Source organism: Oncorhynchus nerka, linkage group LG20, assembly GCF_034236695.1.
Source record: "Oncorhynchus nerka isolate Pitt River linkage group LG20, Oner_Uvic_2.0, whole genome shotgun sequence".
NCBI classification, from domain to species: Eukaryota; Metazoa; Chordata; class Actinopteri; order Salmoniformes; family Salmonidae; genus Oncorhynchus; species Oncorhynchus nerka.
In genome coordinates, this window is record NC_088415.1 from 34,841,764 (window position 1) to 34,869,745 (window position 27,982).

General features: G+C 51.4%; 1 protein-coding gene across 1 annotated transcript in view; it reads left to right on the top strand.

The window, feature by feature from the left end:
* The first annotated feature begins 72 nt into the window (after positions 1-72).
* Positions 73-27,982, top strand: part of LOC115102345 (calmodulin-binding transcription activator 1-like) — a 129,520-nt gene continuing 101,610 nt past the window's right edge. Inside the window, 2 exon segments of the mRNA XM_065006054.1 lie at positions 73-111; positions 6,897-6,968. Of these exon segments, the coding sequence (XP_064862126.1) occupies positions 73-111; positions 6,897-6,968 (111 nt within the window).

The window sequence follows — 27,982 nt, forward strand, 5'->3', positions numbered from 1 at the left end:
GGAGATCTACTGTACTGTAGAGAATATAGAGAATATAGAGAAGAAATAGCAGTGGAGGAGAGAGTTGGCCTAATGATTCCAGAGCTGGCTGAGAGTGCCGGTGTGCTCATTGTAACACAGACAGACTGTCAGACAGACATATAGACAGACGCATGGCAGGGCTCAGACAGTAAGACGTTGCTGTCGTCACGCTGGAGAAAACAGCAAATTGGCAACATAAATAAGGTGTCACGGTCTGATTAAGAGATGCCTTCACAGTTCACACGTCATTATGATCTAATGAGAGAGTTTCCCCTTTTCCTCACTCTCCTCTCTATTTCTCTCTATATATTTCTCTCTATCTCTATCTCTCTCTGTCTCTCTCTTTCTCTATCTCTCTCTGTCTCTCTCTTTCTCTCACTCTATCTCTGTCTCTTTCTTTCTCTCTCTCTGTCTCTATCTCTCTATCGCTATCTCTCTCTGTCTCTCTCTATCTCTATCTTTCTATCACTATTTCTCTCTCTTTCTCTCTCTTTCTCTCTCTGTCTCTCTATCTCTGTCTCTCTCTATCTCTCTATCGCTATCTCTCTCTGTCTCTCTCTATCTATCTCTCTATCACTATTTCTCTCTCTATTTCTCTCTCTTTCTCTCTATCTCTGTCTATCTGTCTCTCTCTATCTCTCTATCTATCTCTCTATCACTGTCTCCCTCTCTATTTCTCTCTCTCTCGTTGTCTCGTTCTCTCTCTATTTCTCTCTCTCTCTCTCTCTCTCTCTCTCTCTCTCTCTCTCTCTGCCAACCTTGCCCCACTCCTCCTTTTGCCGTTCCTCGCCTCACGTCTCTCGTCCTCCATGATGGATGGGTCTGAGTGACACGTTGCCTGGGCGACAGGCTCGGACAGGAACCTGGGCTGTCAGATCATGTGACGGCTGGTGGCCCTGCTGGCTGTTATGTCTGAGTACTTTATTTAAGCATGCTCTGGTCTGGACTGCTCTGGACTGGTCTGGACTGCGCTGGACTGGTCTGGACTGCTCTGGACTGGTCTGGACTGCTCTGGACTGCTCTGGACTGGTCTGGTCTGGACTGGTCTGGTCTGGACTGCTCTGCTCTGCTCTGGTCTGGGGAGCTGGGTGTGTGTTTGGTTATGTCCCAAAGGGCACTTTATTCCCTATATGGGCCCTGATCAAAAGTAGCACACTATAGGGAACACAGTGTCATTTAGGATACACCTAGGATACGTCTGTCTGTCTGCCTGCCTGCCTGTCTGTCTGTGACCCATTGGTCCTCATTGAACTCCGTAGCGGTGTTTATTTCAGTGACATCTCCCAAATGAATTTGCTTCATCGGTGTTTGACTTTGGAGGGCGTCCGTGGTTGTAACTCTTATTGTGTCCTGACTACAATGACACGGAGTGAATACATTATAGCCACGGTGCTTGTAAATGATTTTCAACAGTGGTGTGTTGTCTCATGTTCTATCGTTACTCTGTTGCACCTTCAGTACAAAGTAGCAGAAATCTGCCAGTGAGTGTCAGGGGAGAGGAAATGTACACACTGAGAAACTGTGTGTGTGTGTGCGTGTGCGTGTGTGTGTGTGTGTTTTTGTCAGCAAGTGCGTGTGCATGTGTGCTTGCGTGTCACTATGTGTGTGCGTGTGTAATTCTGGTTGAAATGCTGGCCCAGTGATGTGCTGTCATCTGTCACAGCCCGAAGACAGCAAATAATGGCTCTGCTGCTGTCACTTTGTCACCAAGCCGCTCAGCCTGGAGAGAGACTCACAAACACTGGTAAATGATATGGGTCTTGAATTACTGATAAGCACTTGGAGTGTACTGAGCTCTGTCTGTAGGCATGCTTTGTCTGACAGTGTATGTGAATGAGTGTCAGTGTGTACATGTATGTGTGAAAATGAGACTGTGTCTATAACTGTGTGTCTATAACTGTGTGTTTATAACTGTGTGTCTATAACTGTGTGTTTATAACTGTCCATTGCCAGACAGGAGTAATGGATGACAGAGCAGTGGTAGTGGGTGGAGGTATGCGTTCTATTCCAGACAGGAGTAATGTATGACAGAGCAGTGGTAGTGGGTGGAGGTATGCGTTCTATTCCAGACAGTAGTAATGGATGACAGAGCAGTGGGAGTGGGTGGAGGTATGCGTTCTATTCCAGACAGGAGTAATGTATGACAGAGCAGTGGTAGTGGGTGGAGGTATGCGTTCTATTCCAGACAGTAGTAATGGATGACAGAGCAGTGGTAGTGGGTGGAGGTATGCGTTCTATTCCAGAGAGGAGTAATGTATGACAGAGCAGTGGTAGTGGGTGGAGGTATGCGTTCTATTCCAGACAGGAGTAATGGATGACAGAGCAGTGGTAGTGGGTGGAGGTATGCGTTCTATTCCAGACAGGAGTAATGGATGACAGAGCAGTGGGAGTGGGTGGAGGTATGCGTTCTATTCCAGACAGGAGTAATGTATGACAGAGCAGTGGTAGTGGGTGGAAGTATGCGTTCTATTCCAGACAGTAGTAATGGATGACAGAGCAGTGGTAGTGGGTGGAGGTATGCGTTCTATTCCAGACAGGAGTAATGTATGACAGAGCAGTGGTAGTGGGTGGAGGTATGCGTTCTATTCCAGACAGTAGTAATGGATGACAGAGCAGTGGTAGTGGGTGGAGGTATGCGTTCTATTCCAGAGAGGAGTAATGTATGACAGAGCAGTGGTAGTGGGTGGAGGTATGCGTTCTATTCCAGACAGGAGTAATGGATGACAGAGCAGTGGTAGTGGGTGGAGGTATGCGTTCTATTCCAGACAGGAGTAATGGATGACAGAGCAGTGGGAGTGGGTGGAGGTATGCGTTCTATTCCAGACAGTAGTAATGGATGACAGAGCAGTGGTAGTGGGTGGAGGTATGCGTTCTATTCCAGACAGGAGTAATGTATGACAGAGCAGTGGTAGTGGGTGGAGGTATGCATTCTATTCCAGACAGGAGTAATGGATGACAGAGCAGTGGGAGTGGGTGGAGGTATGCGTTCTATTCCAGACAGAAGTAATGGATGACAGAGCAGTGGGAGTGGGTGGAGGTATGCGTTCTATTCCAGACAGAAGTAATGGATGACAGAGCAGTGGGAGTGGGTGGAGGTATGCGTTCTATTCCAGACAGAAGTAATGGATGACAGAGCAGTGGTAGTGGGTGGAGGTATGCGTTCTATTCCAGACAGAAGTAATGGATGACAGAGCAGTGGGAGTGGGTGGAGGTATGCGTTCTATTCCAGACAGAAGTAATGGATGACAGAGCAGTGGTAGTGGGTGGAGGTATGCGTTCTATTCCAGACAGAAGTAATGGATGACAGAGCAGTGGGAGTGGGTGGAGGTATGCGTTCTATTCCAGACAGAAGTAATGGATGACAGAGCAGTGGTAGTGGGTGGAGGTATGCGTTCTATTCCAGACAGAAGTAATGGATGACAGAGCAGTGGTAGTGGGTGGAGGTATGCGTTCTATTCCAGACAGTAGTAATGGATGACAGAGCAGTGGTAGTGAGTGGAGGTATGCGTTCTATTCCAGACAGGAGTAATGTATGACAGAGCAGTGGTAGTGGGTGGAGGTATGCGTTCTATTCCAGACAGGAGTAATGTATGACAGAGCAGTGGTAGTGGGTGGAGGTATGCGTTCTATTCCAGACAGTAGTAATGTATGACAGAGCAGTGGTAGTGGGTGGAGGTATGCGTTCTATTCCAGACAGAAGTAATGGATGACAGAGCAGTGGTAGTGGGTGGAGGTATGCGTTCTATTCCAGACAGTAGTAATGGATGACAGAGCAGTGGTAGTGGGTGGAGGTATGTGTTCTATTCCAGACAGAAGTAATGGATGGTGTTACAGTGTAACAATGAGACCAGATGGAAGTCCACATCACATGTCACGTGGTGCTCTGTAGCGCTGGTATTATCACTAAATGGCTGCTTTGTGTTGTAGACAATTGGAACACCCGGTGACTATTTGATCTATTGTATCATGCTTGTCTATGTGTGTCTGTTTATGTGTGTGTGTTTGCTCATGTGAGTGTGTCTATGTGTGTGCTGTGTTTGTGCTCTCATTACTGTGTGTGTTTATGCGTATGTTAAGATGTGTGATGGTCTTTCCACACCCAGCCCGGTGTCTGTGGCACTGCTGGTATAATTAATCAGACTGTTTGATGTTTGCAAATGAGTGTTAATTCAGACTCAGTTCCTCTTCAGGCCCTACTATTTAGAACTGGTGTTAATTCAGACTCAGTTCCTCTGCAGGCCCTACTCTTTAGAACTGGTGTTAATCCAGACTCAGTTCCTCTGCAGGCCCTACTCTTTATAACTGGTGTTAATCCAGACTCAGTTCCTCTGCAGGCCCTACTCTTTAGAACTGGTGTTAATCCAGACTCAGTTCCTCTGCAGGCCCTACTCTTTATAACTGGTGTTAAACTGGTGTTAATCCAGACTCAGTTCCTCTGCAGGCCCTACTCTTTAGAACTGGTGTTAATCCAGACTCAGTTCCTCTGCAGGCCCTACTCTTTAGAACTGGTGTTAATCCAGACTGCAGGCCCTTTGGTGTTAATCCAGACTAGGTTCCTCTGCAGGCCCTACTCTTTAGAACTGGTGTTAATCCAGACTCGGTTCCTCTGCAGGCCCTACTCTTTAGAACTGGTGTTAATCCAGACTCGGTTCCTCTGCAGGCCCTACTTTGAGGTGTTAATCCAGACCTTCCTCTGCAGGCCCTCTTTTAGAACTGGTGTTAATCCAGACTCGGTTCCTCTGCAGGCCCTACTCTTTAGAACTGGTGTTAATCCAGACTCAGTTCCTCTGCAGGCCCTACTCTTTAGAACTGGTGTTAATCCAGACTCGGTTCCTCTGCAGGCCCTACTCTTTAGAACTGGTGTTAATCCAGACTCGGTTCCTCTGCAGACTCTTTAGAACTGGTTTAATCCAGACTCGTTCCTCTGCAGGCCCTACTCTTTAGAACTGGTGTTAATCCAGACTCAGGTTCCTCTGCAGGCCCTACTCTTTAGAACTGGTGTTAATCCAGACTCGGTTCCTCTGCAGGCCCTACTCTTTAGAACTGGTGTTAATGGTGTTAATCAGACTCGGTTCCTCTGCAGGCCCTACTCTTTAGAACTGGTGTTAATCCAGACTCGGTTCCTCTGCAGGCCCTACTCTTTCCAGAACTGGTGTTAATCCAGACTCGGTTCCTCTGCAGGCCCTACTCCTCTGCAGGCCCTACTCTTTAGAACTGGTGTTAATCCAGACTCGGTTCCTCTGCAGGCCCTACTCTTTAGAACTGGTGTTAATCCAGACTCGGTTCCTCTGCAGGCCCTACTCTTTAGAACTGGTGTTAATCCAGACTCGGTTCCTCTGCAGGCCCTACTCTTTAGAACTGGTTTTTAGTTTAACAAGACCAAAACATAGAGACACATACATCCTCACACCACTCACCTCCTCTCTACAACCTCCTACCCTTTCAGATCTACACGGCCCTGGGAAACACTGTTTACCTTATTGAACACTAGTGAATGAATAGTGTGTGTGTGTGTGTGTGTGTGTGTGTGTGTGTGTGTGTGTGTGTGTGTGTGTGTGTGTGTGTGTGTGTGTGTGTGTGTGTGTGTGTGTGTGTCAGGCTGCCATGCAGTAAACCACTCCAGCTCCTCTTCCTTTCTAAATAAACAGATATCCCAGAGTGGTTTGGAGAACAAGAGGCTTAAACAAACACTAGACTAGATTGATTTATTCCTCCAAGAGCCAAGCAAACTCCTTGTCTTAAGAGGAATCCACTACTACTCTGTTCACATCACAAATATTGCATTACACAGTGTATTTCCCCGCTGCCAGCCAGATTCAGTGTGAGGCTGTAACAGGACTAGCTGTGTCTGTAAACCAGGGAGCTGGGATTGTAGGCCTCTCTGAGTAGGGCCGCTTCCAAAATGGTATACTATTCATATAGGCCATAGTGAAGTACCTTTGGACAGAGCCCATAGGATTCAGAGTATGAGGAGCATTGGGAAGGTTTTGGAGTAAGTGGAGTGAACCGCTGCCCTACCCAGGTGTTGTGTTGTAATGTTGTGCTGCTGTAGCTGTTAGCTTGCATCCCAGATGTCACCTTGTTCCCTATAGAGTGAACAACTTTTGACCTGGACTCTGTGGCTGTGCTCCGGCTCTCTCTCTCTCTCTCTCTCTCTCTCTCTCTCTCTCTCTCTCTCACTCTCTCTCTCTCTCTCTGTCTGTCTGTCTCTCTCTCTCTCTCTCTAGCTCTCTCTCTCTCTCTCTCTCTCTCTCTCTCTCCACGGATAAAGAGCCCCCAGGCACTGTATTATCTGTGTGCGATAAGGATATGAATAAATGCCTGGCTTTAGTAACGCTACGTAGCATGTCGGGCCCTGCAGGGGGTGAGGAGGAGGGGAGGGGGAAGGGGGATGTAGGAGCACCTGAATCATCCTGTCAGGAGACCTCTCCAGGTGAGAGGGGGGTTATGGCAGGAGGGAGAGTCTTATGGTTATGTTCAGGGAGAGGAGAATGAGAATGGAATGAGAGGGAGGGAGAGAGAGAGAGAGAGAGAGAGAGGGAGGGAGGGACAGAGAGAGAGAGAGAAAGGGAAAGGAGAGAAAGAGGAAGAGAGGAGAAAGGGGGTGGAGAGAGGGAAAGGGAAAGGAGAGAAAGAGGAAGAGAGAGAGATAGGGGTGCGAGGTGGTATTAACCCATTCAACCTTATCAGTTTTCATAGCAGCTTGTCCCAGGTCACTGCTACCTTTGTCCTGAAGACAATGGCCTGTGTGTGTGATCAGGGGTTAAAGGTCAGGGATCGGGAGTCAGTGGGGGTGGAGGTCAGTCTATTGTGTTGAGTTACACTGTAACTATACTATAACGGCTGTTCTGTCTCTGTGTTTCCTCCCTCTGCAGTGTCTGTATGGCTGTTACGTCCACTCCTCCATCATCCCCACTTTCCACCGCAGGTGCTACTGGCTGCTCCAGGTAAGAGATTCCCTCCCTCCTCAGCACACATGTACACGTAACATCCTTCCTCCCTCCTCTACTCCTGCACAGGTCAACTCCACCAGCTTTTCTCTCACTGCCTGAATGGTTAGGAGGAGCATGTCTTCTTCTCTGACACACAGCAGATAAAAAGACATCACACAATGTTCCCTCTCTCTCTCTCTCTCTCTCCTCTCTCTCTCTCTCTCTCTCTCTCTTTCTCTCTTTCTCTCTCGCTCTCTCTCTCTCTCTCTCTCTCTCTCCCTCTCTCCTTCTTTCTTTCTCTCTGTCTCTGTCTCTCTCTTTCTCCTTCTTTCTCTCTCTCACTCTCCTTTCTTTCTGTGGCCCCCTTTTAATTCCTTATTTACCCAGTAGGGGTGAATGTAGGGGTGGAGGTAGGGGTGGAGGGATGGGGTGGAGGTAGGGGGTGGAGGTAGGGGATAAAGTGATGAGGTGGAGGTAGGGGATGAAGGTATGGGGTGGAGGTAGGGGATGGGGATGGGGTGTAGGGGATGAAGGGATGGGGTGGAGGTAGGGGTTGAAGTGATGGGGTGGAGGTAGGGGATGAAGGTATGGGGTGGAGGTAGGGGATAAAGTGATGGGGTGGAGGTAGGGGATGGAGCGATGGGGTGGAGGGATGGGGTGGAGGGGATGGAGGTAGGGGATGAAGTGATGGGGTGGAGGTAGGGGATGAAGTGATGGAATGGAGGTAGGGGATGAAGTGATGGGATGGAGGTAGGGGATGAAGTGATGGGGTGGAGGTAGGGGATGAAGTGATGGGATGGAGGTAGGGGATGAAGTGATGGATGGAGGTAGGGGATGAAGTGATGGGGTGGAGGAAGGGGATGAAGTGATGGGGTGGAGGTAGGGGATGAAGTGATGAGGTGCAGGAAGGGGATGAAGTGATGGGATGGAGGTAGGGGATGAAGTGATGGGGTGGAGGAAGGGGATGAAGTGATGGGATGGAGGTAGGGGATGAAGTGATGAGGTGCAGGAAGGGGATGAAGTGATGGGATGGAGGTAGGGGATGAAGTGATGGGGTGGAGGTAGGGGATGAAGTGATGGGATGGAGGTAGGGGATGAAGGTAGGGGATGAAGTGATGGGGTGGAGGGGATGAGTGATGGGATGGAGGTAGGGGATGAAGTGATGGGATGGAGGTGATGGGGGGTGAAGGTAGGGGATGAAGGTGATGGGGTGAAGGTAGGGGGATGAAGTGATGGGATGGAGGTAGGGGATGAAGTGATGGGGTGGAGGTAGGGGATGAAGTGATGGGATGGAGGTAGGGGATGAAGTGATGGGGTGGAGGTAGGGGATGAAGTGATGGGATGGAGGTAGGGGATGAAGTGATGGGATGGAGGTAGGGGATGAAGTGATGGGATGGAGGTAGGGGATGAAGTGATGGGGTGGAGGAAGGGGATGAAGTGATGGGATGGAGGTAGGGGATGAAGTGATGGGGTGGAGGTAGGGGATGAAGTGATGGGATGGAGGTAGGGGATGAATGGGGGTGGATGGGGATGAAGATGGGGTGGAGGTAGGGGATGAAGTGATGGGGTGGAGGTAGGGGATGAAGTGATGGGATGGTGGTAGGGGATGAAGTGATGGGATGGAGGGATAGGGGGGATGAAGTGATGGGGTGGAGGTAGGGGATGAAGTGGGATGGGATGGTGGAGGTAGGGGATGAAGTGATGGGATGGAGGTAGGGGATGAAGTGATGGGATGGATGGGGTGGGGGATGAAGTGATGGGGTGGAGGTAGGGGATGAAGTGATGGGGTGGAGGTAGGGGATGAAGTGATGGGATGGAGGTAGGGGATGAAGTGATGGGGTGGAGGTAGGGGATGAAGTGATGGGATGGAGGTAGGGGATGAAGTGATGGGGTGGAGGTAGGGGATGAAGTGATGGGGTGGAGGTGGAGGGGATGGAGTGATGGGGTGGAGGTAGGGGATGAAGTGATGGGATGGATGAAGTGATGGGAAGTGATGGGGTGGAAGGGGATGAAGTGATGGGATGGAGGTAGGGGATGAAGTGATGGGGTGGAGGAAGGGGATGAAGTGATGGGATGGAGGTAGGGGATGAAGTGATGGGGTGGAGGTAGGGGATGAAGTGATGGGATGGAGGTAGGGGATGAAGTGATGGGGTGAAGGTAGGGGATGGAGGTGGGATGAAGGTAGGGGATGAAGATGAAGGTGATGGGATGGGGTAGGGGATGAAGTGATGGGGTGGAGGTAGGGGATGAAGTGATGGGATGGAGGTAGGGGATGAAGTGATGGGGTGGAGGTAGGGGATGAAGTGATGGGATGGAGGTAGGGGATGAAGTGATGGGGTGGAGGTAGGGGATGAAGTGATGGGATGGAGGGATGGAGGTAGGGGATGAAGTGATGGGGTGGAGGTAGGGGATGAAGTGATGGGATGGAGGTAGGGGATGAAGTGATGGGGTGGAGGTAGGGGATGAAGTGATGGGATGGAGGTAGGGGATGAAGTGATGGGATGGAGGTAGGGGATGAAGTGATGGGATGGAGGGATGGGGTGGAGGTAGGGGATGAAGTGATGGGGTGGAGGTAGGGGATGAAGTGATGGGATGGAGGTAGGGGATGAAGTGATGGGGTGGAGGTAGGGGATGAAGTGATGGGATGAAGTGATGGGTGGAGGTAGGGGATGAAGTGATGGGATGGAGGTAGGGGATGAAGTGATGGGATGGAGGTAGGGATGAAGTGATGGGGTGGAGGTAGGGGATGAAGTGATGGGGTGGAGGTAGGGGATGAAGTGATGGGATGGAGGTAGGGGATGAAGTGATGGGGTGGAGGTAGGGGATGAAGTGATGGGATGGAGGTAGGGGATGAAGTGATGGGGTGGAGGAAGGGGATGAAGTGATGGGATGGAGGTAGGGGATGAAGAGATGTGGTGGAGGTAGGGGATGAAGTGATGGGATGGATGTAGGGGATGAAGGGATGGGGTGGAGGTGGGGATAAAGTGATGAGGTGGAGGTAGGGGATGGAGCGATGGGGTGGAGGTAGGGGATGAAGTGATGGGATGGAGGTAGGGGATGAAGTGATGGGGTGGAGGTAGGGGATGAAGTGATGGGGTGGAGGTAGGGGATGAAGAGATGTGGTGGAGGTAGGGGATGAAGTGATGGGATGGAGGAAGGGGATGAAGTGATGGGATGGAGGTAGGGGATGAAGTGATGGGGTGGAGGTAGGGGATGAAGTGATGGGATGGAGGTAGGGGATGAAGGGATGGGGTGGAGGTAGGGGATGAAGTGATGGGGTGGAGGTAGGGGATGAAGGTGATGGGGTGGAGGTAGGGGATAAAGTGATGGGGTGGAGGATGGGGATGGGGATGGGGTGGAGGTAGGGGATGAAGTGATGGGATGGAGGTAGGGGATGAAGTGATGGGGTGGAGGTAGGGGATGAAGTGATGGGGTGGAGGTAGGGGATGGAGGGATGGGGTGGAGGTAGGGGATGAAGTGATGGGGTGGAGGTAGGGGATGAAGTGATGGGATGGAGGTGGGGATGGTGATGGGGATGAAGTGATGGGATGGAGGTAGGGGATGAAGTGATGGGGTGGAGGTAGGGGATGAAGTGATGGGATGGAGGGATGGAGGTAGGGGATGAAGTGATGGGTGGAGGTAGGGGATGAAGTGATGGGATGGGGTAGGGGATGGTGATGGGGTGAAGGTAGGGGATGAAGTGATGGGATGGAGGTAGGGGATGAAGTGATGGGATGGAGGTAGGGGATGAAGTGATGGGATGGAGGTAGGGGATGAAGTGATGGGGTGGAGGTAGGGGATGAAGTGATGGGATGAAGTGGGGATGGAGGTAGGGGATGAAGTGATGGGGTGGAGGTAGGGGATGAAGTGATGGGATGGAGGTAGGGGATGAAGTGATGGGATGGAGGTAGGGGATGAAGTGATGGGATGGAGGGGGATGATGGGGTGGAGGTAGGGGATGAAGTGATGGGATGGAGGTGAAGTGATGGGGTGGAGGTAGGGGATGAAGTGATGGGATGGAGGTAGGGGATGAAGTGATGGGGTGGAGGTAGGGGATGAAGTGATGGGATGGAGGTAGGGGATGAAGTGATGGGATGGAGGTAGGGGATGAAGTGATGGGGTGGAGGTAGGGGATGAAGGATGGGATGGAGGTAGGGGATGAAGTGATGGGGTGGAGGTAGGGGATGAAGTGATGGGATGGAGGTAGGGGATGAAGTGATGGGATGGGGTGGAGGTAGGGGATGAAGTGATGGGATGGAGGTAGGGGATGAAGTGATGGGATGGAGGTAGGGGATGAAGTGATGGGGTGGAGGTAGGGGATGAAGTGATGGGATGGAGGTAGGGGATGAAGTGATGGGATGGAGGTAGGGGATGAAGTGATGGGGTGGAGGTAGGGGATGAAGTGATGGGATGGAGGTAGGGGATGAAGTGATGGGATGGAGGTAGGGGATGAAGTGATGGGATGGAGGTAGGGGATGAAGTGATGGGATGGATGGTGGAGGGGATGAAGTGATGGGATGGAGGTAGGGGATGAAGTGATGGGGTGGAGGTAGGGGATGAAGTGATGGTGGTGGAGGTAGGGGATGAAGTGATGGGATGGAGGTAGGGGATGAAGTGATGGGGTGGAGGTAGGGGATGAAGTGATGGGGTGGAGGTAGGGGATGAAGTGATGGGGTGGAGGTAGGGGATGAAGTGATGGGATGGGAGGTAGGGGATGAAGTGGGGGTGGATGAAGTGATGGGGTGGATGAAGTGATGGGGTGGAGGTAGGGGATGAAGTGATGGGGTGGAGGTAGGGGATGAAGTGATGGGATGGAGGTAGGGGATGAAGTGATGGGGTGGAGGTAGGGGATGAAGTGATGGGGTGGAGGTAGGGGATGAAGTGATGGGATGGAGGTAGGGGATGAAGTGATGGGGTGGAGGTAGGGGATGAAGTGATGGGATGTGGTGGAGGGGGGATGAAGGGGTGATGGGATGTGGAGGAAGGGGATGAAGTGATGGGGTGGAGGTAGGGGATGAAGAGATGTGGTGGAGGTAGGGGATGAAGTGATGGGATGGATGTAGGGGATGAAGGGATGGGGTGGAGGTAGGGGATAAAGTGATGAGGTGGAGGTAGGGGATGGAGCGATGGGGTGGAGGGATGGGGTGGAGGTAGGGGATGAAGTGATGGGATGGAGGTAGGGGATTAAGTGATGGGGTGGAGGTAGGGGATGAAGTGATGGGGTGGAGGTAGGGGATGAAGAGATGGGTGGAGGTAGGGGATGAAGTGATGGGATGGAGGAAGGGGATGAAGTGATGGGATGGAGGTAGGGGATGAAGTGATGGGGTGGAGGTAGGGGATGAAGTGATGGGGTGGAGGTAGGGGATGAAGGGATGGGGTGGAGGTAGGGGTTGAAGTGATGGGGTGGAGGTAGGGGATGAAGGATGGGGTGGAGGTAGGGGATAAAGTGATGGGGTGGAGGTAGGGATGGAGCGATGGGGTGGAGGTAGGGGATGAAGTGATGGGATGGAGGTAGGGATGAAGTGATGGGGTGGAGGATGGGATGGGTGGAGGTAGGGGATGAAGTGGGGTGGAGGTAGGGGATGAAGTGATGGGATGGAGGTAGGGGATGAAGTGATGGGATGGAGGTAGGGGATGAGGGGGATGAGGTAGGGGATGAGGTAGGGGATGGGTGGAGGTAGGGGATGAAGTGATGGGGTGGAGGTAAGGGGATGGAGGAAGGGATGGGATGGAGGTAGGGGATGAAGTGATGGGATGGAGGGATGGGGTGGAGGTAGGGGATGAAGTGATGGGTGGAGGAAGGGGATGAAGTGATGGGATGGAGGTAGGGGATGAAGTGATGGGGTGAAGGTAGGGGATGAAGTGATGGGATGGAGGTAGGGGATGAAGATGGGATGGAGGTAGGGGATGAAGTGATGGGATGGAGGTAGGGGATGAAGTGATGGGATGAAGGATGGGATGGAGGTAGGGGATGAAGTGATGGGGTGGAGGTAGGGGATGAAGTGATGGGATGGAGGTAGGGGATGAAGTGATGGGATGGTGGTAGGGGATGAAGTGATGGGATGGAGGGATGGGGTGGAGGGGGGATGAAGTGATGGGATGGAGGTAGGGGATGAAGTGATGGGGTGGAGGAAGGGGATGAAGTGATGGGATGGAGGTAGGGGATGAAGTGATGGGGTGGAGGTAGGGGATGAAGTGATGGGATGGAGGTAGGGGATGAAGTGATGGGATGGAGGTAGGGGATGAATGGGGTGGAGGTAGGGGATTAAGTGATGGGGTGGAGGTAGGGGATGAAGTGATGGGGTGGAGGTAGGGGATGAAGTGATGGGATGGTGGTAGGGGATGAAGTGATGGGATGGGGTGGAGGTAGGGGATGAAGTGATGGGGTGGAGGTAGGGGATGAAGTGATGGGATGGAGGTAGGGGATGAAGTGATGGGGTGGAGGAAGGGGATGAAGTGATGGGATGAAGTGATGCGGTGGAGGTAGGGGATGAAGTGATGGGATGGAGGTAGGGGATGAAGTGATGGGATGGAGGTAGGGGATGAAGTGATGGGGTGGAGGTAGGGGATGAAGTGATGGGGTGGAGGTAGGGGATGAAGTGATGGGATGGAGGTAGGGGATGAAGTGATGGGGTGGAGGTAGGGGATGAAGTGATGGGATGTAGGTAGGGGATGAAGTGATGGGGTGGAGGAAGGGGATGAAGTGATGGGGTGGAGGTAGGGGATGAAGAGATGTGGTGGAGGTAGGGGATGAAGTGATGGGATGGATGTAGGGGATGAAGGGATGGGGTGGAGGTAGGGGATAAAGTGATGAGGTGGAGGTAGGGGATGGAGCGATGGGGTGGAGGTAGGGGATGAAGTGATGGGATGGAGGTAGGGGATTAAGTGATGGGGTGGAGGTAGGGGATGAAGTGATGGGGTGGAGGTAGGGGATGAAGAGATGGGTGGAGGTAGGGGATGAAGTGATGGGATGGAGGAAGGGGATGAAGTGATGGGATGGAGGTAGGGGATGAAGAGATGGGGTGGAGGTAGGGGATGAAGTGATGGGGTGGAGGTAGGGGATGAAGTGATGGGGTGGAGGTAGGGGATGAAGTGATGGGGTGGAGGTGAGGGGATGAAGGGGTGGAGGTAGGGGATGAAGTGATGGGGTGGAGGTAGGGGATGGATGGGGTGGAGGTAGGGGATGAAGTGATGGGATGGAGGTAGGGGATGAAGTGATGGGGTGGAGGTAGGGGATGAAGTGATGGGATGGAGGTAGGGGATGAAGTGATGGGGGATGGGGTGGAGGTAGGGGATGAAGTGATGGGGTGGAGGTAGGGGATGAAGTGATGGGATGGAGGTAGGGGATGAAGTGATGGGATGGAGATGGGGGGTGGAGGTAGGGGATGAAGTGATGGGGTGGAGGTAGGGGATGAAGTGATGGGATGGAGGGATGGGGATGGAGGTATGAAGTGATGAGGTGGAGGTAGGGGATGAAGTGATGGGATGGAGGTAGGGGATGAAGTGATGGGGTGGAGGTAGGGGATGAAGTGATGGGATGGGAGGTAGGGGATGAAGTGATGGGATGGAGGTAGGGGATGGGGATGGGATGGAGGGGGATGAAGTGATGGGGTGGAGGTAGGGGATGAAGTGATGGGGTGGAGGGATAGGGGATGAAGTGATGGGGTGGAGGTAGGGGATGAAGTGATGGGGTGGAGGTAGGGGATGAAGTGATGGGGTGGAGGTAGGGGATGAAGTGATGGGATGGAGGATGGGGTGGAGGTAGGGGATGAAGTGATGGGATGGAGGTAGGGGATGAAGTGATGGGGTGGAGGTGGGGATGAAGTGATGGGATGGAGGTAGGGGATGAAGTGATGGGGTGGAGGTAGGGGATGAAGTGATGGGATGGAGGTAGGGGATGAAGTGATGGGATGGAGGTAGGGGATGAAGGGGGGTGGAGGTAGGGGATGAAGTGATGGGGTGGAGGTAGGGGATGAAGTGATGGGGTGGAGGTAGGGGATGAAGTGATGGGATGGAGGTAGGGGATGAAGTGATGGGGTGGGGATGAGGTAGGGGATGAAGTGATGGGATGGAGGATGGTGATGGGGATGGAGGTGATGGGGATGGATGGGATGGAGGTAGGGGATGAAGTGATGGGGTGGAGGTAGGGGATGAAGTGATGGGATGTGGAGGTAGGGGATGAAGTGATGGGGTGGAGGTAGGGGATGAAGTGATGGGATGGAGGTAGGGATGAAGTGATGGGATGGAGGTAGGGGGGATGAAGTGATGGGGTGGAGGTAGGGATGAAGATGGGATGGAGGGATGAGGGGATGAAGTGATGGGGTGGAGGTAGGGGATGAAGTGATGGGATGGAGGTAGGGGATGAAGTGATGGGGTGGAGGTAGGGGATGAAGTGATGGGATGGAGGTAGGGGATGAAGTGATGGGATGGATGGTAGGGGATGAGGTATGGGGGGATGGAGGTAGGGGATGAAGTGATGGGGTGGAGGTAGGGGATGAAGTGATGGGGTGGAGGTAGGGGATGAAGTGATGGGATGGATGGTAGGGGATGAAGTGATGGGATGGAGGTGGAGGGGGGATGAAGTGATGGGGTGGAGGTAGGGGATGAAGTGATGGGATGGAGGTGGAGATGAAGTGATGGGATGAAGGGGATGAAGTGATGGGATGGGTGGAGAGGTAGGGGATGAAGTGATGGGATGGAGGTAGGGGATGAAGTGATGGGATGGAGGTAGGGGATGAAGTGATGGGGTGGAGGTAGGGGATGAAGTGATGGGGTGGAGGTAGGGGATGAAGTGATGGGATGGAGGTAGGGGATGAAGTGATGGGGTGGAGGTAGGGGATGAAGTGATGGGATGGAGGGGATGAGTGATGGGGTGGAGGAAGGGGATGAAGTGATGGGGTGGAGGTAGGGGATGAAGAGATGTGGTGGAGGTAGGGGATGAAGTGATGGGATGGATGTAGGGGATGAAGGGATGGGGTGGAGGTAGGGGATAAAGTGATGAGGTGGAGGTAGGGGATGGAGTGATGGGGTGGAGGTAGGGGATGAAGTGATGGGATGGAGGTAGGGGATGGATGGGGTGGAGGTAGGGGATGAAGTGATGGGGGTGGAGGTAGGGGTGAGGTAGGGGATGAAGAGATGGGATGGAGGTAGGGATGGTGATGGGATGGAGGAAGGGGATGAAGTGATGGGATGGAGGTAGGGGATGAAGTGATGGGGTGGAGGTAGGGGATGAAGTGATGGGGTGGAGGTAGGGGATGAAGTGATGGGATGGAGGTAGGGGATGAAGGATGGGGTGGAGGTAGGGGATGAAGTGATGGGGTGGAGGTAGGGGATGAAGTGATGGGGTGGAGGTAGGGGATGAAGGATGGGATGGAAGGGGATGAAGTGATGGGGTGGAGGTAGGGGATGAAGTGATGGGTGGGGTGGAGGTAGGGGATGAAGTGATGGGGTGGAGGTAGGGGGGTGGATGAAGTGATGGGATGGAGGTAGGGGATGAAGTGATGGGATGGGGTATGGAGGTAGGGGATGAAGTGATGGGTGGAGGTAGGGGATGAAGTGATGGGGTGGAGGTAGGGGATGAAGTGATGGGATGGAGGTAGGGGATGAAGTGATGGGGTGGAGGTAGGGGATGAAGTGATGGGGTGGAGGTAGGGGATGAAGTGATGGGGTGGAGGTGAAGGGGGATGAAGAGGGATGGGGATGGTGGGGATGGATGGGGATGGGGATGGAGGTAGGGGATGAAGTGATGGGATGGAGGTAGGGGATGGAGTGATGGGGTGGAGGTAGGGGATGAAGTGATGGGATGGAGGTAGGGGATGAAGTGATGGGATGGAGGTAGGGGATGAAGTGATGGGATGGATGGGGATGGAGGTAGGGGATGAAGTGATGGGATGGAGGTAGGGGATGAGAAGTGGAGGTAGGGATGGATGGGATGGAGGTAGGGGATGAAGTGATGGGATGGAGGTAGGGGATGAAGTGATGGGGTGGAGGTAGGGGATGAAGTGATGGGATGGAGGTAGGGGATGAAGTGATGGGATGGAGGTAGGGGATGAAGTGATGGGATGGAGGTAGGGGATGAAGTGATGGGGTGGAGGTAGGGGATGAAGTGATGGGGTGGAGGTAGGGGATGGGGGATGATGAAGTGATGGGATGGAGGTAGGGGATGAAGTGATGGGGTGGAGGTAGGGGATGAAGTGATGGGAGTGACGAGGAGGTAGGGATGGAGGATGGGGTGGAGGTAGGGGATGAAGGATGGGATGGAGGTAGGGGATGGGGTGGAGGTAGGGGATGAAGTGATGGGGTGGAGGTAGGGGATGGGGGATGGAGGTAGGGGATGAAGTGATGGGATGGAGGTAGGGGATGAAGTGATGGGGGAGGTAGGGGATGAAGTGATGGGGAGGTAGGGGATGAAGTGATGGGATGGTGGGATGAAGTGATAGGGGATGAAGTGATGGGGTGGAGGTAGGGGATGAAGTGATGGGGTGGAGGTAGGGGATGAAGTGATGGGAGGAGGGGATGAAGGATGGGGTGGAGGTAGGGGATGAAGTGATGGGGTGGAGGTAGGGGATGAAGTGATGGGATGGAGGTAGGGATGAAGGATGGGATGGAGGTAGGGGATTAAGTGATGGGGTGGGGGTGGAGGTAGGGGATGAAGTGATGGGGTGGAGGTAGGGGATGAAGTGATGGGATGGAGGGATGGGTGGAGGTAGGGGATGAAGGGGTGGAGGAAGGATGATGGGGTGGAGGTAGGGGATGAAGTGATGGGATGGAGGTAGGGGATGAAGTGATGGGATGGAGGTAGGGGATGAAGTGATGGGATGGAGGTGGAGGTAGGGGATGAAGTGATGGGGTGGAGGTAGGGGATGAAGTGATGGGGTGGAGGTAGGGGATGAAGTGATGGGTGGAGGTAGGGGATGAAGTGATGGGATGGAGGGATGGGATGTGGAGGTAGGGGGATGAAGTGATGGGATGGAGGTAGGAGGATGGGGATGGAGGTAGGGGATGATGATGGGATGGAGGTAGGGGATGAAGTGATGGGGTGGAGGTAGGGGATGAAGTGATGGGATGGATGGGGGATGGTGAGGGATGGAGGTAGGGGATGAGGGGATGGGGGAGGGATGGGGTGGAGGTAGGGGATGAAGTGATGGGATGGAGGTAGGGGATGAAGTGATGGGGTGGAGGAAGGGGATGAAGTGATGGGATGGAGGTGGAGGTAGGGGATGAAGTGATGGGGTGGAGGTAGGGGATGAAGTGATGGGATGGAGGTAGGGGATGAAGTGATGGGGTGGAGGTAGGGGATGAATGGGGTGGAGGTAGGGGATGAAGTGATGGGGTGGAGGTAGGGGATGAAGTGATGGGGTGGAGGTAGGGGATGAAGTGATGGGATGGAGGTAGGGGATGAAGTGATGGGATGGAGGGGGGGATGAAGGGATGGGATGTGGAGGTAGGGATGAAGTGATGGGGTGGAGGTAGGGGATGAAGTGATGGGATGGAGGTAGGGGATGAAGGAGGTAGATGGGATGGATGGTAGGGGATGAAGTGATGGGATGGAGGAGGGGATGAAGTGATGGGATGGGGATGAGTGATGGGGTGGAGGTAGGGGATGAAGTGATGGGGTGGAGGGGGGATGAAGTGATGGGATGGATGGGATAAGTGATGGGATGGAGGTAGGGGATGAAGTGATGGGGTGGAGGTAGGATGAAGTGGTGGAGGTAGGGGATGAAGTGATGGGTGGAGGTAGGGGATGAAGTGATGGGGTGGAGGTAGGGGGATGAAGTGATGGGGTGGAGGTAGGGGATGAAGTGATGGGGTGGAGGTAGGGATGAAGTGATGGGGTGGAGGTAGGGGATGAAGTGAGTGATGGGATGGGGAAGTGATGGGGTGGAGGTAGGGGATGAAGTGATGGGGGGGATGGAGGTAGGGGATGAAGTGATGGGATGGAGGTAGGGGATGAAGTGATGGGGTGGAGGTAGGGGATGAAGTGATGGGGTGGAGGTAGGGATGAAGTGATGGGGTGGAGGTAGGGGATGAAGTGATGGGATGTGGAGGTAGGGGATGAAGTGATGGGGTGGAGGTAGGGGATGAAGTGATGGGATGGAGGTAGGGGATGAAGTGATGGGGTGGAGGTAGGGGATGAAGTGATGGGATGGAGGTGGAGGTAGGGGATGAAGTGATGGATGAAGGGATGGGATGGAGGTAGGGGATGAAGTGATGGGATGGAGGGGGGATGAAGTGATGGGATGGAGGTAGGGGATGAAGTGATGGGATGGAGGTAGGGGATGAAGTGATGGGGGATGGTGGAGGTGAAGTGAGGTAGGGGATGAAGTGATGGGATGAGGGGATGAAGTGATGGGATGGAGGTAGGGGATGAAGTGATGGGGTGGAGGTAGGGGATGAAGTGATGGGATGGAGGTAGGGGATGAAGGTGATGGGGTGGAGGTAGGGGATGAAGGGATGGGATGGAGGTAGGGGATGAAGTGATGGGGTGGAGGAAGGGGGATGAAGTGATGGGGTGGAGGTAGGGGATGAAGTGATGGGATGGAAATGATGATGGGATGGAGGTAGGGGATGAAGTGATGGGATGGAGGTAGGGGATGAAGTGATGGGATGGAGGTAGGGGATGAAGTGATGGGAGGTAGGGGATGAAGGGATGAAGTGATGGGATGGAGATGAAGTGATGGGGTGGTAGGGATGAAGTGATGGGATGGAGGTGGGGATGAAGTGATGGGGTGGAGGTAGGGGATGAAGTGATGGGATGGAGGTAGGGGATGAAGTGATGGGATGGAGGTGATGGGGATGAAGGATGGGATGGAGGTAGGGGATGAAGTGATGGGATGGAGGTAGGGGGATGAAGTGATGGGATGGAGGTAGGGGATGAAGTGATGGGATGGAGGTAGGGGATGGAGGTGGGGGGTGGAGGGGATAGGGGATGGAGGTAGGGGATGAAGTGATGGGATGGAGGTAGGGATGGGGTGGAGGTGAGGGGGGTGGAGGTAGGGGATGGAGGGATGGGGTGGAGGTAGGGGATGGAGGTAGGTAGGGGATGGAGGGATGGGGATGGAGGGGTGGGGGGAGGTAGGGATGGAGGTGGGGATGAAGGGATGGGGTGGAGGTAGGGGATGGAGGTAGGGGTGGAGGTATGGGGTGGGGATGGAGGGATGGGGTGGAGGTAGGGGGGTGGAGGATATGGAGGTGGGGATGGAGGGATGGGGTGGAGGTAGGGAATTTAGGGATGGGGTGGAGGTAGGGGATGGAGGAATGGGGTGGAGGTAGGGGTGGAGGGATGGGGTGGGGGGAGGTAGGGGATGGAGGGATGGGGTGGAGGTAGGGGTGGAGGTAGGGGTGGAGGTAGAGGGTGGAGGGATGGGGTGGGAGGTAGGGGGTGGAGGTAGGGGGTGGAGGTAGGGGGTGGAGGTAGGGTAGTGCGCTCTAGTCGTAGATCTAGCTCTACTTGACACCTGTTAGGGGAAAGTTTTTGTTTTTGTCCTGAAGTCATTGCGTCCCCGTCCACCCTTAACCCCCTTGTTCTCTGTTCAGAGGGGTTCAGCAGCTCCTACAAGCCTTCCTTCAAGTCTAATTCATACATAATGGTGCCGGGCAGGCAGGCCAGGCAGATTAGCCATCACCCTGGTACCCTTCTGCCTGCCTGCTAGACAGATCAAAGCTAGCCCTGACACTGCAGCCTGGCTCTAGGAAACAGGCACACACACACACACACATGGAGGGGGTCACACGACGTGAGCTGTCTCAGCACTTCTCTTCACCTCCGTCTCAGGACACACACACCTGTCACTCACTCTCTCCTTCACAGCTCAACAGCTTAGAAAAACTGTGTATGTACGTGTGTGTGTGTGTGTGTGTGTGTGTGTGTGTGTGTGTGTGTGTGTGTGTGTGTGTGCGCTGAGCTCAGCTCTGGAGGACTCAGGTGTACTCAGACCCTTGCTATCCAGCTAACAGAATGATGCGTCCCAAATGGCACCCTATTCCGTATATCGTGCACTACTTATGGGCCCTGGTCAAAAGGAGTGGCTGATATAGGGAATGGGCTGCCGTTTGGGAAGCAAACAAATTCTCTCTCACACTCTGTCACTGAGCTATAACAAGCTACAATAGGCTGTACGCTGGTCAACACTAACTGACAACAAAAACTCCAGAATATTTTTGGGGGTCATCTGCTTTGAGGTAGAACTCAAAGGTTCTTCAGATTGAGATCGCAGTGCCTGCTATCTTATTTAAGAACTGAACTCTGACCTCTTCCATGTGTTTCAAAGCCCTCACTACTGTCTCCATAGGCCTCTCACAATGCTGATGTGCAGTCCTAGGTCAACTCAGGCCAATGTGGTCTGACTCACCCTGGTCCTATGTCCCAGATGGATCTTGACTACCCTGTTATTTTGGTCTGCTTCTTCCTGTCCCCGTTTGGCCCTCTGTTACAGTGTGTTACCTTTTGTTACCCTGTTTTACCCTGTGTGCCATTAGTCACCCTGTGTTACCTTTTTTACCCTGTATTGGCCTGTTTTACCCCGTGTTACCCAGTGTTATCCTGTTTTACCCCGTGTTACCCAGTGTTACCCTGTTTTACCCCGTGTTACCCAGTGTTACCCTGTTTTACCCCGTGTTACCCAGTGTTACCCTGTTTTACCCCGTGTTACCCTGTTTTACCCCGTGTTACCCAGTGTTACCCTGTTTTACCCAGTGTTACCCAGTGTTATCCTGTTTTACCCCGTGTTACCCAGTGTTATCCTGTTTTACCCCGTGTTACCCAGTGTTATCCTGTTTTACCCCGTGTTACCCAGTGTTACCCTGTTTTACCCCGTGTTACCCTGTTTCACCCCGTGTTACCCCATGTTACCCTGTGTACCCCGTGTTACCCTGTTTTACCCCGTGTTACCCAGTGATATCCTGTGTGCCCTGTGTTACTCTGTGTTACCTTTGGTTACCCTGTATTAGCCTGTTTTACCCAGTGTTACCCTGTGTGCCCTGTGTTACTCTGTGTTACCTTTGGTTACCCTGTATTAGCCTGTTTTACCCAGTGTTACCCTGTGTGCCCTGTGTTACTCTGTGTTACCCTGTTTTACCCTGTGTTTGCTGTGTCTATAGAGCTGTGCTGTGCAGCAGTAGTCTGTCAACAGGAGAGCAGCACTGATCTGAGGTTGCTTCCTGATCACCAACAGGGAAAGGGCACCAGTGAATTAAACATGTAAATCAGCAGAAGAAACAGGGTGAGAGAGAGAGAGAGAGTTGGGGAGAAGAAACAGAGGATGAGAGAGAGAGAGAGAGAGAGGGAGAGAGAGAGAGAGAGAGAGAGAGTTGGGGAGAAGAAACAGAGGATGAGAGAGAGAGAGAGAGAGAGAGAGAGAGAGAGAGTTGGGGAGAAGAAAGAGTCCTGCCCAATGTATGACCATATTAGAGAGACATATTTCCCTCAGATTACACAGATCCACAAAGAATTCGAAAACAAATCCAATTTTGAAAAACTCCCATATCTACTGGGTGAAATTCCACAGTGTGCCATCACAGCAGCAAGATTTGTGACTTGTTGCCACGAGAAAAGGGCAACCAGTGAAGAACAAACACCATTGTAAATACAACCCATATTTATGCTTATTTATTTTATCTTGTGTCCTTTAACCATTTGTGTATTGTTAAAACACTGTATATATATAATATGACATTTGTAATGTCTTTATTGTTTTGAAACTTCTGTATGTGTAATGTTTACTGTTAATTTTTGTTGTTTTTCACTTTGTATATTCACTTTGTATGTTGTCTACCTCACTTGCTTTGGCAATGTTAACACATGTTTCCCATGCCAATAAAGCCCTTGAATTGAATTGAATTGAATTGAATTGAGTTGGGGAGAAGAAACAGAGTGAGAGAGAGAGTTGGGGTGAAGAAACATAGGATGAGAGAGAGAGAGAGAGAGAGATAGAAAGAGAGAGAGGGAGACAGAGAGAGAGAGAGTTGGGGTGAGGAAACAGAGGGTGAGAGAGAGAGAGAGAGTTGGGGTGAGGAAACAGAGGGTGATAGAGAGAGAGTTGGGGTGAGGAAACAGAGGGTGAGTGAGAGAGAGAGAGAGAGAAAGAGAGAGAGAGAGAGTTGGGGTGAGGAAACAGAGGGTGAGAGAGAGAGAGAGAGAGAGAGAGAGTGGGGTGAGGAAACAGAGGGTGAGAGAGAGAGAGAGAGAATGTTGGGGTGAGGAAACAGGGTGAGAGAGAGAGAGAGATAGAAAGAGAGAGAGGGAGACAGAGAGAGAGTTGGGGTGAGGAAACAGGGTGAGAGAGAGAGAGAGTTGGGGTGAGGAAACAGAGGGTGAGAGAGAGAGAGAGTTGGGTGAGGAAACAGAGGGTGAGAGAGATGTACTAATGTTTCCCTTGTTTATTATCCCTTTTGTTAATTGACTATTCCATTTGCTTTGGCAATGTAAACGTATGTTTCCCATGCCAATAAAGCCCTTTGAATTCAATTGAATTGAGAGAGTTGGGGAGCAGGAAGTGCCGGAGAGAGGGGGAGAGACTAAAGGAAAAAATGTCTGAGGGGGATTTGGCCTGTGGGCATCTGCCTCTTTATCCAGTCTTTATTGAGTCAAAGCCTTGGTAATGAGACAGGGGAGAAGAAGAGGTGATGAGAATGGAGACCTGGCTGTGTGGGAGGGGGATCCTCCTCTCTCCTGTTCTCTTCACCTCTCCTTCTTAATCAGCCCATCCCTGCCACCACCTCTCAGTGGCATTAGACCACTTTAAAGAGTCTTTGCCAGCCCAGCAAACGAGTCAGACTGATAAAAAGTACTGCCACAATTAAGAGCTGCAAACTGCATCAGAGCTGCAGAACAGAGTGTCTCACTGTGCAGTCTGTCACTCTGGGAAGGTTCCTGTCGTTCCAATTGACGCAGCACAAAACTGACATTTGGGGGAATAATGATGTTGAATCAGTGTCATACCTTTGCCTCCTGCCTCCAGACCTAGCTGCACACACATACACACACACACACACACACACACACACAACACACACACACACACACACACACACACACACACACACACACACACACATCCTCTCCCCCTTCAGTCCTGGTGGCTCTCCTGATTGATTCAATCTCTCCATGTCCCCTTCTTTTGTTTAGTACTAATGGAATGTAGGGTGCTATGTGCTGGCCCGCGGTGCCACGGAGGTCAGGATAGTTATGATACTAATACGGAGGGGGTCTGAGGGGAAACTTAGTTTCTCCTGCTGCCTGCCTGCTTGCCACATACATGAAGGGAGAGAGGGGTCAATAGTCTGAGCTGGGCTGGAAGAGAGGAGAGAGTGATGTGGAATCAGATAATGAAATGAATGGTGATGTCTCTTTTTTTCTCTCTCTCTCTTTCTCTCGCTCTCGCTCTCTCTCGCTCTCTCTCTCTCGCTCTCTCTGTCGCACTCTTCTTCTCTTTCTTTCTCTCTCTGTCGCTCTCTCGCTCTCTCTCGCTCTCTCTCTCTCGCTCTCTCTCTCTGTCGCTCTCTTCTTCTCTCTCTTTCTTTCTCTCTCTGTCGCTCTCTCACACTCTCTCGCTCTCTCTCTCTCTCTCGCTCTCTCTCTCTCTCTCTCTCTCACTCTCGCTCTCTCGCTCTCTCTATCGCTCTCTCTCACTCTCTCGCTATCGCTCTCTCTCACTCTCTCGCTCTCTCTCAGTATCTCTCTCTCGCTCTCTCCCTCTCTCTCGCTCTCTCTCTCTCGCTCTCTCTCACTCTCTCGCTCTCTCCCTCTCTCTCTCTCTCGCTCTCTCTCACTCTCTCTCTCACTTGCTCTCTCTCACTCTCTCCCTCTCTCTCTCTCGCTCTCTCTCACTCTCGCTCTCTCTCTCACTCTCTCTCGCTCTCTCTCACTCTCTCTCTCACTCTCTCCCTCTCGCTCTCTCTCCCTCTCTCTCTCTCTCTCTCACTCTCTCGCTCTCTCTCACTCTCTCTCGCTCTCTCTCTCTCTCTCGCTCTCTCTCGCTCTCACTCTCTCACTCTTTCTCGCTCTCTCTCGCTCTCTCCCTCTCTCTCTCTCTTTTTCTCTGTACTTCTATCTCGAAGCAGTGTTTGTATGATGATAGGGCCTACTATTCTCTCAACCCTCCCTCTCACCCTCTTTCTTTATGTGTAAGTTGGCTATGTGTAGCAGTTTGGCTATGTGTGGTAGAGTGTAGTTTGGCTGTGTGTAGTAGAGTGGAGTTTGGCTGTGTGTAGTAGAGTGGAGTTTGGCTGTGTATGGTAGAGTGTATTTAGGCTGTGTGTAGTAGAGTGAAGTTTGGCTATGTGTAGTAGAGTGTATTTAGGCTGTGTGTAGTAGAGTGGAGTTTGGCTGTGTGTGGTAGAGTGGAGTTTTGCTGTGTATGGTAGAATGAGGTTTGTCTGTGTGTAGTAGAGTGGAGTTTGGCTGTGTGTGGTAGAGTGGAGTTTGGCTGTGTGTAGTAGAGTGGAGTTTGGCTGTGTGTAGTAGAGTGTATTTAGGCTGTGTGTAGTAGAGTGGAGTTTGGCTGTGTGTGGTAGAGTGGAGTTTTTCTGTGTATGGTAGAGTGAGGTTTGTCTGTGTGTAGTAGAGTGGAGTTTGGCTGTGTGTAGTAGAGTGTATTTAGGCTGTGTGTAGTAGAGTGGAGTTTGGCTGTGTGTAGTAGAGTAGAGTTTGGCTGTGTGTGGTAGAGTGGAGTTTGGCTGTGTGTGGTAGAGTGTATTTAGGCTGTGTGTAGTAGAGTGGAGTTTGGCTGTGTGTGGTAGAGTGGAGTTTTGCTGTGTATGGTAGAATGAGGTTTGTCTGTGTGTAGTAGAGTGGAGTTTGGCTGTGTGTGGTAGAGTGGAGTTTGGCTGTGTGTAGTAGAGTGGAGTTTGGCTGTGTGTAGTAGAGTGTATTTAGGCTGTGTGTAGTAGAGTGGAGTTTGGCTGTGTGTGGTAGAGTGGAGTTTTTCTGTGTATGGTAGAGTGAGGTTTGTCTGTGTGTAGTAGAGTGGAGTTTTGCTGTGTATGGTAGAGTGAGGTTTGTCTGTGTGTAGTAGAGTGGAGTTTGGCTGTGTGTAGTAGAGTAGAGTTTGGCTGTGTGTGGTAGAGTGGAGTTTGGCTGTGTGTGGTAGAGTGGAGTTTGGCTGTGTGTAGTAGAGTGAGTTGACCCCCCCCTTCAGAACAGCCTCAATTCGTCAGGGCATGGACTCTACAAGGTGTGGAAATCCTTCTTTAACATGTCTCCTCCCCTTCATCTACGCTGATTTAACAAGTGGCATCAATAGGGGATCATAGTGTTCACCTGGGTTCACCTGGTCAGTCTATGTCATGGAAACAACAGGTGTTCTTAATGTTTTCTATACTCAGTGTATATACTTTATGCATATATTATTTTAATAGCAGGACACTGTAAAGTCCATTATCCCTCTGAAGTGCATTACCTTGTATGCGATACAAATCACATTGTTGTGGGAGCTCCTCCTCTAGTATGAATGAGGCTGTTTGAGAGGGTTTAAATCCTAAGCAACCTGTTGGAAGTACAATAGACCATCATAGCTACTGTACTAGGTCAAAGCTGTGCGCTGGAAAACTTTGGTGGAGCATGTTGTGGTGCTCATGTAAATGTCCTTACTTTTTCGGCTTCAGACTTCTCACTTAAAACAGCGTTTTTTGTTTTTAATTTCCATGATCTTTACACAGGAACGTGATTATACAACACTACAGCAAGACACAGCAATACAAGTAAAGTAAGAGTACACAAGCATGACAAATAATGTAGTTATTAGTATTTATTTCATATTAACAGCTGATTTTCCAGAGGGAAGCAAAACAACTCTAATTAATTTAAGCCAGTATGGAGTAAACTGGACAAACAATCCCTGAATTCTTTTAACCACACAGTCGAGAAATCTCCTAGAAAATACACAAATAATCAACATGTACCCATGAACTATTTACATGAAAATGTACTTTAACGTTTACTGAAGAAAGGCCTAGTAATACATTACCTGGAAACAAAAGTGAGTTATCACTAAATATACCATTTACAACCCAACGTACATTCATGAGATATAGTCGCGTATACCCAGAAATGTGCTCGTAAGAGCGATATATTGTGAATTTAATCAAAACTGTTGCACCTACAAAAAAGTCTAATGGTCACCCAATGGACTCTGTAGTCTTGGTTGAATCCCACGTCTAGAATTTGAGCGAGGTTTGGGAGGGTTTATGTGTGTGCTAAATTGGTTCTCGGTAACTGCCTGACAGACCCTGACGAGATGCGTGTGTTGTGTACCTCCAATCACGTTGATTTGCAATATTTCAAACATTGGTGCCATATTGGTTTAGATATGATGGTAGGGAGAATAGAAATTGCGTAATTATCGTATTTCGTCGTCCTAACGCAGTCTACACCGCCCTGCAGCTAGCTAGCTAGCTAACGTCTACCGTTAGCTAGTCCACCGTCTACCGATTAGCAGCACAACTTACACTCAACTGAACGACTTGATTAGTGTAGTGTTAGCTAGCTACATAGTTGTCTTTGCTGTCTTCGTATCCAAGATAATTGTGTAGTTTAGAGTGTGTAGTTTTAGAGTGATTATCTTAATTTACCGAGGTTAGCTAGCCAGCTATTCGTCGTCCTTAACGTAACAGAACTTCCGCACTCAACAATCCGGTCGCATTTCGCTTCGCTCCACAGGTAGTATCACATTTTTCATTTCATTACAGTACAACGGCTTGAGTTGTTTGATCGTAGCTAGCTACATAGCTAGCTACATAGCCGTCTTTGTATCAAAGATAATTGTGTAGTCTTGAGCGATTTCCTAGGTTAGCTAGCCAGCTATTGTCGTTCTTTTAACGCAACGTAACGTAAATCAACACTGCTAGCTAGCCAGCTAGCCCCGAATAGCAGCACAGTAGCACAGTAGAAACCATTACACTCAACGGAACAACTTGATTAGTGTAGTGTCAACAACGCAGACACTGCCAGCTAGCCTACATAGTCCACATGCAGCCTCTGCCAGCTAGCCTACTTCAGCAGTACTGTATCATTTTAATCATTTTAGTCAATA